This window comes from Narcine bancroftii, chromosome 5 (assembly GCF_036971445.1).
Source record: "Narcine bancroftii isolate sNarBan1 chromosome 5, sNarBan1.hap1, whole genome shotgun sequence".
Taxonomy (NCBI): Eukaryota; Metazoa; Chordata; class Chondrichthyes; order Torpediniformes; family Narcinidae; genus Narcine; species Narcine bancroftii.
The window spans coordinates 79,738,857-79,753,266 of NC_091473.1; the positions used below are offsets into that span (position 1 = coordinate 79,738,857).

The window sequence follows — 14,410 nt, forward strand, 5'->3', positions numbered from 1 at the left end:
TCAGCAACTGACAATTTGAGTTTATTTTTTTGAAAGTGGGTAGCCATTTTCTGCGCTAAAAAGTTAATTCTTTGTGTCCTAGTACCATGTTGTCCAGCACAAGTTAAAACTTTATTTGTCTCAAGCGATACCATTGAGTTGAAATGGGATCCAGTTCGTGGAGCTGAAATGTATGAAACCAAAGCACAAGACATAGGCTCAGCAGTGTTCTGTAATGACACTTCAACAATCTGTACCTTATCTGGATTGAAATGTAACACAAACTACAATGTTACTATATATTCTTACAGTGATATCAGGGGATTCAACAATTCATGTCAAAGAAAGCCGGTCACTACAGGTAAATAAACATGTGCAAGAAGCTGTTTCACTTTTAAAACAATTTGGGTCTCGTAAAGGACCCTTTTGGCATTGTATACTGGCTGCCAAACAGTAGCCAGGAAGTGCACTGTGAGTTACAGCCGAAAATAGAAAAAGCGAGTCAGAGGAAACTGTTAAAATAATTATGGGGGATTTTAATAAGAAAGGGGATTGGGAGAGTCAGGAAGGTACAGGGTCTCAGGAGAGAGAGTTGTAGAATGCCTAAAGGATGGCTTTTTGGAACAGCTTGTCAATAAACCCACCAGGGGATCAACGGTTTTGGATAAAGTGATGTGTAATGAACCGGAGGTGATTAGGGAATTAAAGATAATGGAACCCTTAGGAAGTAGTAATCATAACATGATTGAATTCAGTTTCAAATTTGAAAAGGAAAAGCTGTTATCAGATGTGTCAATATTTCAGTGGAGCAAAGGAAATTGCAGAGCTATGAGATAGGGACTGGCACAAATTGACTGGAAAAGTAAGCTAGATGGGAGACTGGCAGAACAGAATTGGAGGATATTTGAACAAGAAATAAAAGAAGTGCAGGATAGATATATTCCAAGAAAAAAAAATTATGAATGGAAAAATAGCACAAATATGGGTAACAAGAGAGGTTAAGGCTAAAATAATAGCAAAAGGGAGGGCATACAAGGAAGCAAAGATTTAGCGGAACAAAAGAGGACTGGGAAACTTTTTAAACACAGAAAGAGACGAAGAGTGTCATTAGGAGAGATGAATTATGAAAGAAAGCTGCCAAATAACATACAAAAGATACTAAGAGGTTTATTTTTTAATATATAAAAAGTAAAAGAGAAACACGGGTATGTCCGATTGAAAATAATGCTGGAGAAATTATAAATGGGTAACAAAGAGATAGTAGAGGAACTAAATGAGTATTTTGCATTAGTCTTCACTCAGGAAGACAATAGCAATATACTTGATAGTCAGACGATTCAGGGAATAGAATTAAGTGCAGTCAAGATTACTAGAGAGATGGTGCTTAGTAAGATGAATGGACTAAAGATCGATAAGTCTCCCGGATGAGGTGCACCTCATGGGTTCTGAAGGAGGTGGCTTTGGAGATTGTGGAGGCATTGGAATTGATTTTCCAGCAATCAGTAGATGCTGGCATTGTTCTGGAGGATTGGAAAATCGCAAATATAGATCCGCTGTTTAAGAAAGGAGGGAGGCAGGAAAAAAGGAAATTATAGGCCTATTAGTCTGATGTCATTTGTTGGGAATTTATTGGATCCTCAAGATGAGGTTATGAAATACCTAGAGGTGCATGTCATGATAGGTGCAACCCAGCATAGGTTTATGAAGGGAAGATCACGCCTGACCAACCTATTGGAATTCTTTGAGGAAATCTCTGGTAGGATGGACAAGGGGGAGGCTGTGGATGTTGTGTATTTGGATTTTAAAAAGGTCTTTGATAAGGTGCCGCATAAGAAGCTGCTTAATGAGAATGAAAGCCCATGGAATTACAGGAAAGATATTAGATTGGGTGGATCATTATCTGATAGGCAGGAAGCAAAGAGTGTGAATCAAAGGATCATGTTCTGGTTGATTGCCACTTACTAGTGGTGTTTCACAGGGGTCAGTGTTGGGGCCACTTCTTTTTACAATATATATTGATGATTTAGATGTGGACTGAATGGTTTTGTGGCAAAGTTTGCAAATGAAACCAAGATAGGTGTTGGAGTAGGAAGTGTTGAAGAAACTGAAAGGTTGCAGAGAGACCTGAACAGTTTAGGAGAATGGGCAAAGAGATGGCAGATGAGATGCAATGTTGAGAAATGTACAGTTGTACATTTTGGTAGAGAAAATAAGCAGGCAGATTATTATTTGGATGGGGAGGAAATTCAAATTTCAGAAGTGCAAAGGGGCTTGGGTTTCTCATGAAGTTGGATCAGTGGAATAGTGTATGAGAAATAGTGTACAAGAGTAAAGAGGTGATGATGGGCTCTATGGGACATTGATGAGACCTCATTTGGAGCAATGTGAGCAGTTTTGGGCCCCTTATCTTAGAAGGGATGTAATAATGTTGGAGAGAGTACAGAGAAGATTTATCAGGGTGGTTCCTGGAATGCAGGGACTAACACATGAGGAACGCTTAGAGGCTCTTGGACTATATTCGTTGGAATATAGATGAATGAGTGGAGATCTCATAGAAATGTATCGAATCTGAAAGGACTGGACAGAGTAGACATCAATAGGATGTTTCCCTTGGTGGGTGAATCCAGGACAAGAGGGAATGGTCTTAAAATTAAAAGATGAGGAGAAATTTCTTTAGCCAAAGGGTCATAGATTTGTGGATCTGGGGAGGCCCAATCATTGGGGGAGTTTAAAGGGGAGATATACAGGTATCTAATTAGTCACCCTATCAAGGGGTATGGGGGGGGGAAAAGGCAGGAAATTTGAACTAGATGCGAGAACGGTTTACCTCAGGGAGTCTGCAGAGCAGACTCGATGCACCGAATAGCCTACTTTATCCTGTGATCTTGTGATATACAAATTAATTGAAAGATAATAATCTGTGATAAATACAATACAATTCTTCAAATGATTCAAAAGTAAAATTTCGCAGATGCTGGAAACCTGAAATAAAATTGCGTTGTTTCAAATTTTGCTGTAATGGTTAATATAAATTACTAAAACAATAAATTATATGGATTTTAACTTTATTAATATACAGGTTGAAAATCTATCAATTTATTATACTGTCAATTTAACCAGTTATCACTGAAGTATTGTGAAATTTATCTGAATAATATAGAGATTGAAATTGTTGTATTATTTAAATAGGGCCGTGCAGTCCCCGAATTCTGAATATTACAAAATTGAATCCAACCACTGTTAATATTTCATGGCAACAAAATAACATTGATGCCACATACAAAGTGTTTGTATTCGGAAAGGCTGGAATCCGATCCTGTAATAGTTCTGGATGTTCTTGTGAAATCACCAACTTACCTTGTGGGTCCACGTTCTCCATCAGTGCTGTAGCCACTACTTCAGAAGGAAGGAGTTTACCCAGTTACAGTATACCATTAGAAACAGGTAAAATACCATTTGAGTGTTTGGAAAATGTATTTTGTGTGAAATGTCTGTTGAGATGATTTTCAAGTACTGAATAAACAAATATCTGAATAATCCATGGCTAAAACATCAATTGGCAATTTCTCAACCACACAAACAATGTAATCTTCCACCCATTTTTCTAGTCTATATTGAGTCAACTGAATGGAATAGTTGGCCTCAGCATTCCTGGGTATGGAAGGAGAAAATCTAGTCAGGATTTCTGTTCCAGCTAATTTTCAACTGTCAACAAAGCTCAGTGAGCACACTGAATGGGGAAGAATGCATGTTCAAACTCCATCCCAGCATTTGTGCACATTAATCAATTGTGTACTAATTGCAGTAGTTAAGAAATCCTGTTAAGTTTGAAGTGGGAAATTCATCCTTGATTTGTTTGCACTAAATACACAAAAGCTGAATTTTGGAAGTGGCATTCATTATACTGCTTCTTATATTGTCCATGCTCAAGGCAAGTAAATGAGGATGACCTTCTTTGCATTTTAACTCATTAGCTAAATCTTCCAAAGTGGCCATGAGCTAATGTCTGATCTACCCCAAATATTCTTCTACATTATTTAAAAAAACATGGAGGTTCTCCCAACATGTTTTCCTCCACCAACACCACCAAAATAATTTTCTGTTCATATATCACATAGTAGGCCCGTATCTTGTGGAAATAGGTATCTGTATTTTGCTACATTTCAACAATTAAAATGATTTTAAATAACTGGTAACCAACTAGAGATATTCTTGGGTCATTTAAGGTGCTGTCTAACAAGATATAATCAAGATAATGGTTCAGGAAGTGACGGTACCATGCTCCCACACTCGAGATCAAAAATCTGTGATGCTCATTTGTGAAGAACAACTTCTTGAACCAAATCTTAGAAAATGGCTGTAACTGAGAGCAGGGAATAATAGTCCAGAATGAATCAAACCCCACATTAGTGAAGGAAGGATGAGAGGGGAAGAAAACGCTTGCAAAATTCAGAAAATTAGTCCAAGGATACCAAATAAACTGAACATAATTCCTCTGAAAAATTAGCACATTTTGAAATATGTTTATCAGTCTTATTCTGAGCATCACAATAAATAAGTAAAATTCCCAATATTTATTTCCATGGTTACATGTTGGAAGTTTATTATGACTGTGGCTTTTGTACGGTAAAAGTAAGTACATTTTACAATTTTAAAAATTTGCATTGAAATGAATCTGGATTGAAATATGGTGAGAAGAAAGCCGCATGACTTGGCTTAGAAATTCACCCCTGCTCTTCAGTATGCAATACTAAGCCTTCAAAGGTTATTCTATGGTCCAACAAATTTGTATTTTGGGAGCCAATGTATGATGCACTGATGCCACAACAGTGCCAATGACTCAGAATTAAATTCAGAGTGTTTGTGCTTTAATGTTTCTGACCTTTAACATTAAAATCTTACCTCAAAATATGAAATATGAGAATATCCTGTAAATTAATATTATGGGGATAAATATTTAGAAGAGGAGAGTTGCAAATTGAGCTGGAAATCTTTTGTTCTTCTCCCTAGCACCCTGCTGCCCAAATGGCTTCACAGTAATACAAGTAACACAGTCAATAACCAATGTTAGCTGGACTGCTGCAACTGGAGCACAGTCATATACTACACTCCTAGAGTCACCTAAAGGACAAGCTAAGTGCCACACTGGTGAAACCCATTGCCTTCTTGGATGTATAACCTGCAGCACCAACTATACTGTGTCATTACTTGCTATTAGTGAAACTGGAATGGTGTCAGAGTGTAACTACCAAGGGTATTCATCCAGTAAGTATAGAGCATAGAGATTTGTTAATTAGATGTTATTATCATGCATTACTCTCCATGTAGATACATGTTGCTTTTCAAAAAGTACATCATTAGGTCAAAACTGATCAGGTAACTTCATTGAGAATGAAACCAAAGAGGCTCCAATTGAAGTTATTTTTATTGCAGTTCTAATAGAGACAACGGAAGTGAATTTTCCCTTTCTATCTACGGCAGATATGGGCCAGTACCTCTCAAAGCTGAGGGTTGAGACAAAAGAAGTGAATTTTCCCTTTCTATCTACGGCAGATATGGGCCAGTACCTCTCAAAGCTGAGGGTTGGTGGGAGAAGGGACAATGATCCCTACGCTGTTACTCTTGTGGCAACACTGTTCTCCAGGATCTATCACTGATAAGCCAGAGAAAGGTGACAGTGAGCTAATTTCAAGTTGATATTGGAGTCCCACAGTACTAGACGGACTCTTGATTGTTATTCTTGCCCTGAACTGTTTGGAACGTGCATCATGATCTTGGGTCAGCCCAACACCAAGGTGTAATTAAATAGGACCTGAAAAATGTGTATCTTTTCATTTTTATGTGGGGTTGGAAGAATGTGATCTTTCCAAACCCATAAAGGTAGCAACCGCATCCATGCTAACCTTCCTGGAAATAGGCCACATCCCAAGGTACATTCCTACCTTCCAACCTGGAGACAATACAAGTTACTCAGTATTGATGGCACATAGACCAATGGGCTGCCTAGGCATCTAGTTTCATGTCACAGTCGATTAAAAACCGGTTCAGCCCTCAAAATTAACAAGTCCTTGCAGCATAACTATCAGTGGCTGGTGGGTGGGTGGACGAGCAATTTGATCAGATGTGATGAAGGAAAATAAACATCTGTTATTCAACTTGGTGCCTCTAGTTTTTGTTACTCTTTAAAGTAAATAAATTACTCTCAAAGCAAAATAGGCATTCAGTATTTCTGGAGAAACCCACTAACTGCTGGAAGAACTCAATGGGCCAGGTAGCATCCATAATAAGCAAAAGATAGTCAATCCTTTGGACTGAAACACTTCTCAAAACATTGGCTATCTTTTGCTTTCCATGGATGATGCTGGAGCTATGTTCTTCCAGCATTTTGTGTGTTTCTCTAGTTTTTCAATATCTTCAGTCCATCTTGTTTACATCCAGTATTTCTACTGGTGTTAAAGTTGGCCTTAAGCAATAATACAAAAAAAACAACTTGTTTTGATCAGTTTAACAGTGCATCCTACATTTTAAATTATTTAACCAATTAATTAAGATTGGATGTGTATTCATATGGTGCATTTTCATAGGATTTTTCAAGATTCAGTCCCTCTCCTAGTTTGTCCACAGTCATCATGAAATGGTTTATAGATTTCATTACAAAAAAGCCACAGTCGAATTGTAAATGCTATTTTTACTTGTTGAACATATTTTAGACTGGAAACTCAGAGCAAAACGAATGAATCTGCAACAAACGAGTGTACTGTATTATAAATCGAGGCATTATTTGTTTTAGAAATCTTTTACAGTCCGTGACAAACATTACTAGGGTAGAAATTTATTTCAGTTACATATTATTCTAAATGCATCACAGAGGAGTATATTTCATTGTAATACCTATTCCAAAATTAGATTCCTTAGAGCTAAATTTCAGATTGGTGTTTAATGTCTATTTGATACTATATTGTGACAAATTTCAATCCTGTGATTTCTCACAATTAACTATGGTTATTATATATGTTTGATTATTTTTGAGTTTTTTTTCTCCTTATTTCAGTTTAGTAGAAATTTGAATCCTTTTATTCTCATAAGTTTAGAAAATCAGTTAACTTAATTTTATAAGGAATTTGCTTATATAGTGTTTATAAAGTCAATATTTTATTTTTAAATATATTATAACATACTTTAATCCACATTTTATTTTATATTAGGTGGTTGCTGTCCATCTGCAGTTAAACTTTACAGGCTAGGGAGCAATGCGTTAAGAGTTTACTGGCATGCTTCTGCCTCTGTCAATTACGTTGTAAATGTTACCAGCGACAATGCAAACTTCACCTGCTCTCCCACGACCAGCATCACATACTGCGACATAAATGAAATTTACTGTGGGGATCTATATACTGTGGTCGTCTCTCCCATTTCCACAGATGGATCAATAATCACATTTTGTCCAATAAAAATGTATTCAGGTAATGCAAAGTTATTATTTTTTTAAATAAATTGAAATCAAGTTCAGTCATTCCATTGTAATTTGGATTCTGAGAAGTCCCTTACATTATTAGTTTTATTGATAATTAAAGCAAACAAAAGGTTGATTAAAAAAAACTCATTGTGTTTATTTTCTTCTAGTCTCCTGTTCCATGAATTCAGGTGCAATGGGTAAGAACTATATTTCCTGTTTCTTCAATTTAGTTTCCATCTATATATTAACTGACAAGATTTTATTCAATAATTCATGTTGAAATGTATATTTTGAAATGTGCAATATTATTAATACCCATGTTTTTTTTTAACAGTAATTTATCGAGGGAAGAGCAGCTTAGAAGAATCAAGGTGACAATTCACTTACCTGGTACTTAACATATTTTGCAGTGTCATATGGTATCACAAGACTTTCTAATACATGTTTGTCTTACTAGGATTTGAGGTCAACAAAATCAGTTCTTCCCAACTGAAGACAATAAGAAATGATGTTCCTCACATTACACTTTAATTTAGACAACCAATAAATGAAAGCTGCTTTGATGATTATTTTGAGAAACACATTGTTAAACTTTTTTTTACAAGCTGGAAACTAGTCCTTTGATGTGATAACTGCCAATGTGTTTTGCATGTCCATATTTTTAAATCAAGAGTAAAGTTAAAATTAATAAAACATTGTATCGTTAACTATATCTATGTCACAAAAATGACACTAAAATAGTGAAAACAAATTTTAAGGGCAATAAAATACACTATGTATCATGTCCAAACATTTTACTCTTTGGAATGAAGAAATCTGAAGAAATCACGGAGAATGAAATATGAGCAATGCTCACTTACTCTTTTTTGTTGCGCACATGATTAAAAATAAAAGCAAACCTCAATGTGCTTCTCTGTTATTTGCAATCATGATTTCTATCTTAGAAATATTTTACAAACTGTTAAAAGAAACAAGGGAGAAGATGAAGGGAAGTGTAGCTGTTGGAATCTTGAGTAAACAAAGAAAGATTGGAGAGACATCGCTGGTCAGGCAGCATCCATGGATAGAAAGGGTCAGTCAATATTTCGAGACTCATGAAGGTTGCCAATTTGAAATGTTGACTGACCCTTTCTATCCATGGATGCTGCCTGACCAGCGATGTCTCTCCAGTCCTTAAGTCCTTCCAGCTTCTTAGTTCACACAAGAAAGGACATTATTCAGGCTCGAATAGAACCATAGATCACTACAGCACAGAAACCAGCCCTTCAGCCCATCTAGTTCTAGTTCATGCCAAATTATTTCTCTTCCTAGTCCTATTGGCATGTACCTGGACCATGTACCAATTCCAAATCTTGCTTCAATATTGTAATCAAACCCATATCCACCATCTCCACTTGCAGCTCATTCCACACTCTTACCACCCTCTATGTGAAGTTCCCTCAAATGTTCCCCTTAAACATTTCACCACTCACTATAAATCCAATCCTCTAGTTCTTGTCACACCCAGCCTCAGAGCATTTTCCCTATCTATAACCTTCATAATTTTGTATACTTCTATCAACTCTCCACTCATTATCTGATGCTCCAGGGAATAAAGTCCAAACCTATCCAAAATTTCCAGATAACTTAGCTCCTCAATTCCCAGCAGCATCCTTACAAATTTTCTCTGCATTTTTTCAATTTTATTGATATATTTTCTGCAAGTAGGTGACCACAGCTGCACACAATTCTCAAAATTTGGCCTCACTAATATCTTATGCAACTTCAATACTTTGATTTATGAATTTTTAATTTTTAAAATTTGGGCTGGGATAGGATAACAGGCCCTTCTGACTCACAAGCCTATGCCACATGAACACACCCAAGTGAGCAATCAACCTACCAATCCTTTATGTCATTAGAATGTGGGAGGAAGCCAGAGCACCCAGAGGAAACCCATGCAGACATGGGATAACAAACAAATCCTTACAGAATGCAAATAGCGTACTGTGAATGTTTTAATGTTTGGAAAGTGAGGAGGAAATAATCAAGTCATTTAATTATTAATTAAACACCATAAACATATGCTCTGTGTTCTGCTCCTGATGTATTTACAACAAATCTTTGTTTATTTTTACTTATTTGTGAGCATTTTTGCATAACAACTTTTTTGTTTTCTTAAATTCCCTTCTACTTTTTCTATATTTTTCTCACCCTCTTCTGTATTATTCTCTTGGCCTTGCACATAAGCTTCAATTTTTAATTGTTGTTTGCCTTAAGGAACTTGGATTCTAGAGAATTCTAAATTTAATTCTACCCTTTATGTTTGTGAGTTTACTTTCAAACCCATCAAACTTGTTGAATACTTCCCATTGATCCTTGATTAATTTACCTTCATGCAGTTATTTTTAATTGCATTTTCCAAAATCACAATTCAGACAAGTAATATTTGCCCTTCCCTTAACTTGAAACCTTTACTTCTATCTTCTTCTTGTCCTTTACCATAACAATGTTGAATCTAATAGAATGATGATCCTGATCAGACCTTTCCCTCTAATACTCTTTCCAGCAGCCCATGTTCGTTCCCTAAAACCAGTCAGATTTTTTTTCTTTATACTCTGCATTAAGTTAATTAACATTCCTCAATATTACTCCCTTTGTATTTTTTCAAGTCCGAAATTTGCCTTTAAATTTTATATTAAATCTCTCTCAGAACATATGGAGATCCATTGTATAATTCCATCAGAGAGGCTATCCTTTGCAGTTTTGTTCTACCATATTAGCTGAATTTCTATCTTGCTGTCTATTCCATATAAAAACCTTGTAACCATGAATGTTTTAACAGCCAATACTGTTTAGCCAGTATTCAGTAATAGCTGAATAACATATTTCCAGGTGTCAGTTTGCATCATAATCTCAACTGCCCTATTTTATATAAGCATGCACGCTGAGCACAGATTTTGTTTTCTCTGATTTATTTTTAACTATCAATAGGTTTTTGCCTTCCATTTTCAGTTCAGCTTTCCTTCTATTTGATTTTATGCTCAATTTCCCTTCCCTGCCAAGCTAATTGAAACTCTTCTCAATGGTATCACCAAATCTGCCTGCAGGGTATTGATTGGTCCTGGCCCAGTTAACCATCCATTCATCTGCAATGAGCTCCTATTGCTATACTTGCTATACTCACCAGCACGTGGCACTGACAGAAAGCTGGGGATTAGGACTTTGAAATCTTACTTAATTTCTTTCCTAACTCCTAAAAAACTGTCTGCAGGGCCTCATTTGTATTATTGCAAATACTCTGGCTGTTTGCCTTCCCTTTCCATAACATTCACCAGCCTTTCATTCATATTTTTAACTATTACCACATGAAGGCAACATATCAATCAGCAATAATACTTGCTCTTGAAAAAATGCTCGCTACTTCCTTAACTACAGCCATCTTGATTTTTCAATTCCTGTAATTCTGAACCATCCATGGTGCTTTGGACTTGTCTCTGGCTGCATTTCTGAAATGATCCTCTACTCAATATCAGTATTTTGAGAAGTTTGAGAACAAGCTATCTTCGATATTGATGAAGGGTCTTCGACCTGAAACATTATCTCTTGTTTCTCTTTCAACACATATGGACTAACCCTCTTAAGTATTCCCATTATTTTCTGTTTCTATTTTAAATTTACAGGGTTTGCAGTTTTTTTGATGTTCAAGTTATCTTCAGGCTCTCGAACTACCTTCTGGCTCATTTTTATGAACTTCGTGGGCAGTCACCCATTCCTTCTCTGCCTGTGCTCACTTGAGGTGCTGTGTGACCACCTCGTGAAGCACACTGCCCATGGAACAGCCTCACAGATGAACTACAGTGGGAACAGCTGCAGATCCAATTCCAAGACCTGAGCTCCTCCTGATGTCAATACATCTGCATCTGTGGTTGTTCAAGGCTAGCAAGGCAATCGAGAGTTCCCACATGATTCTCAGGTGTTCTTCTATTGCTTCTATTTACTAAATTAACTCAGAAATGCAGAAATAAAGTACAAAACAATGCCTCTTTTCCTCATTCATCAAATTTCGTGCTTCGTGGAAGAAATATACCACAGAACTGGATTGTATAAGATTCATTCTTGCTCAACCATCTTGTATTCCTGCTCACTATTTAATTCACTGTGCCGTGTTAAAAGCAAGGAACCTGTTTACCACTGACTAAACTCAAATTGGATATGGCTAGATATTGAAGTGATGCCATGTACAGGAAATCAAAAGAGTATCTTCTGATGGAAAGAAAATTGAGTAAACAGACTTCTTAACATAACTAGAAAACAGAATCTAGATCAAGGTACTATGATGCATTATGCACATTTAGAAATATTCCTCATTCTTATAGCCCCATCACATTCAAATGATCAAACCTTAAAATTTGTGATATATTAAATTTTTTGTGATTTATATGTAAACATTTATTATTCATAAATTAAATAATTTTAAAAATTGCAAATAGCCATTTAAAATTGTGCCTGTGAGAAAATGAGTTATTTCTCATTAATTATATAATTTTTGATGTTCCTTCATTGGGAAGTCAATATGAAGGAATGGTTGTCTTGGGTAAACTTATACCTCTCATTTTGTTCATTTTAGATTGGTCACAGTGTTTTAGCTACCGAAAGAAAATAGACACACACACCGAGAGCAGTTCAGTTTATACAAATGTTTATTACTAATTCAAAAGCTGATTTCACACTACAATATGCAAGCCCTTCCCAACTATACTTATCAACGCTTGGACTGGTCCCAACTGCCGAAGCGAGGCAACAACTGCACACTTGTAGTAGGTTGTCAGGGCGCTGGTAGCAGCTTCTCCACCTCCCCCGACCGGGACGTTGCTCGGACTCTGGCTGTTCTTCCTTCTTGACAAGGGGTGTTCCCACCCCTCGGAGAGTCTAAACTTCAGCAGCAGGACCACAGACTTTTATACCCCAAAAACAATTAATCATGCACCCACTCCCTCTAACATTTGTCAGTCAAAATCAAAGCTGAGCATACTATTCTACAATTTAGAAGATTAATTATTATGGAGCAGGATGCTATGATATCCTGGTTTATCTCGTAGATACAAGGACTCATTAAAACTTCTTGAGCAAGACAGGTTGTGACCAATACGTCAATTTCAGAGTGTCGTATTTGACAACTGCTTTCCCTGGGCCTCACGGTGGAATTCCATTTCAAAGTGTATCTTCAGATAAGTCCCCATGGCTGAGTTTAATTACATCTGCTAGTTCTGAAAGTAAGGTGACCTGCGTGTGGACCCAGTGTCGTCAGTTCCACATAAGCAAAAAGCATCTGAGTACATGGTTTTAATCCTCCATTACATTCCACCCCTTGGTCACAATCTGTCATTTGCGAGGCCTAACCAGTATTTGAGTACAGAGGGAGCGAAAAAAGAGAAATCAAAACAACAATTACAAAGATAAGCAATGACGCGAGCAACCAACGGAGGATAGTGTGGCCCACTCCCCCAAATGTAGCAGTTAGCCATGAGAAAGGATTCCAACCAAGGCTCAAATTATCCTTGTTGGCCACAATACCCAGATACTGGAGCTCACGAACAGATTTTGAAACATGCTGAACAATAACATATTTATATAAGCTGCACTTGAGGCTGGTGACCGAGGACTTCCTTGGTGTAATGCATCGGACCGTGTTTCCCACTGGGAACTCCCTTGGAACGTCCTCGACATTACAAATCCAATTGCTGGCATCAAAGCAGCTGTTAAGCCAGATCACCAGGAGTGTAAAATGGAGAACCTGGAACAAAGAAGCCTGACACATGTCACTCACGATACCATAAGCGTTCAGTGTTTAAACAGACTAAATCATCCTGTCCCTCAATAGCTACCCACCGAGTGTTACCCTGGGCAGGTGTCACTATTTCCCCTTTTACAGGAGGGCCACTACCTGGTGGTGCCACCCATACTTTTTGTCCAACATTCTCTAGTTCGGGGATGGGGGGCATTGACTGTTATTCCTCTGGAATAGGCTGTAATTCAGGAGCGTGAAGAAGTCGGTGGAAAGGTGTACCTCCTTTTAAAGGGCGATGATTCAAATTGTCGACTGCCTGCTGCAGCACATGGCACCACCCCTTCAGGGTCCCCAGTGATGATAACAAATGAATTTGTTCCTTCAGTAAGCCGTTCATTTGTTCAACTAACCCGGCAGCCTGCGGGTAATAAGGAATATGGTGGACCCATAAAATACCGTTGTCATTTGCCCAATCACAGATTGCTTTCCCGGAGAAGTGCGAGCCATTATCAGAGTGAATCTCCTCTGGAACATCATAACGATAAATCAAATGGTTTTGTCCTTGGATAGTGCTAGCTTGGTCAGCCGTCTTGGTGGGAAAAGTAAAAACCAGGCCCGAAAAGGTGTCAACCATTACTAGGACGTAATATTTACCCATGCAGTCTAGCATGGGGCCTATGTAATCAATTTGCCAGATCGCAGCTGAGTGAGCACCCCGTTTTATTCGGCCATGCGGACCAGGTGGAACGGTATGGAACTTCACAAGCTGACATTCTGGGCATGTACATATGACCATGCGGACATCATCCTTATGGATGGATAAAGCATGTGTACGGGACCACATAGCTGATCCCTTCTCCCCCAAATGACCACTCTGTTCATGTGCCCATCGAGCCAGGGGGACGGTATCAGCACAGCTGATAGTGGCAAGCTGATCTGCTACTGCATTATGTTGAGCCATGTTAGTCGCCATATTGGTATGGGCATCAACGTGATAAACGGTTATCTCACGATGGTGGGAAGCATCCCACAACAGCTGCCACAACTCTTTGCCCCATACTGGGCGGTCATGTATCATCCAGTTGTTCTTTTGCAAATCAGGCATCCATACCACAAGTCCATTAGCCAAAGCCCAGGAATCAGTAAACAGGCGAAGAGGGTGATCATGGGGATCTAGTGGTAAAGTGACTGCCTTCAACTCAGCA

At 37.8% G+C, this 14,410-nt stretch overlaps 1 protein-coding gene across 1 annotated transcript in view; it reads left to right on the top strand.

Moving 5' to 3' along the window:
* Positions 1–14,410, top strand: part of LOC138765303 (fibronectin type III domain-containing protein 7-like) — a 76,058-nt gene that overhangs the window by 15,236 nt on the left and 46,412 nt on the right. Inside the window, exons 8-11 of the mRNA XM_069942348.1 lie at positions 83–340; positions 3,169–3,423; positions 4,990–5,244; positions 7,185–7,442. Coding sequence (XP_069798449.1) covers positions 83–340; positions 3,169–3,423; positions 4,990–5,244; positions 7,185–7,442 — 1,026 coding nt within the window. The remainder of the gene's footprint in view (positions 1–82; positions 341–3,168; positions 3,424–4,989; positions 5,245–7,184; positions 7,443–14,410) is intronic.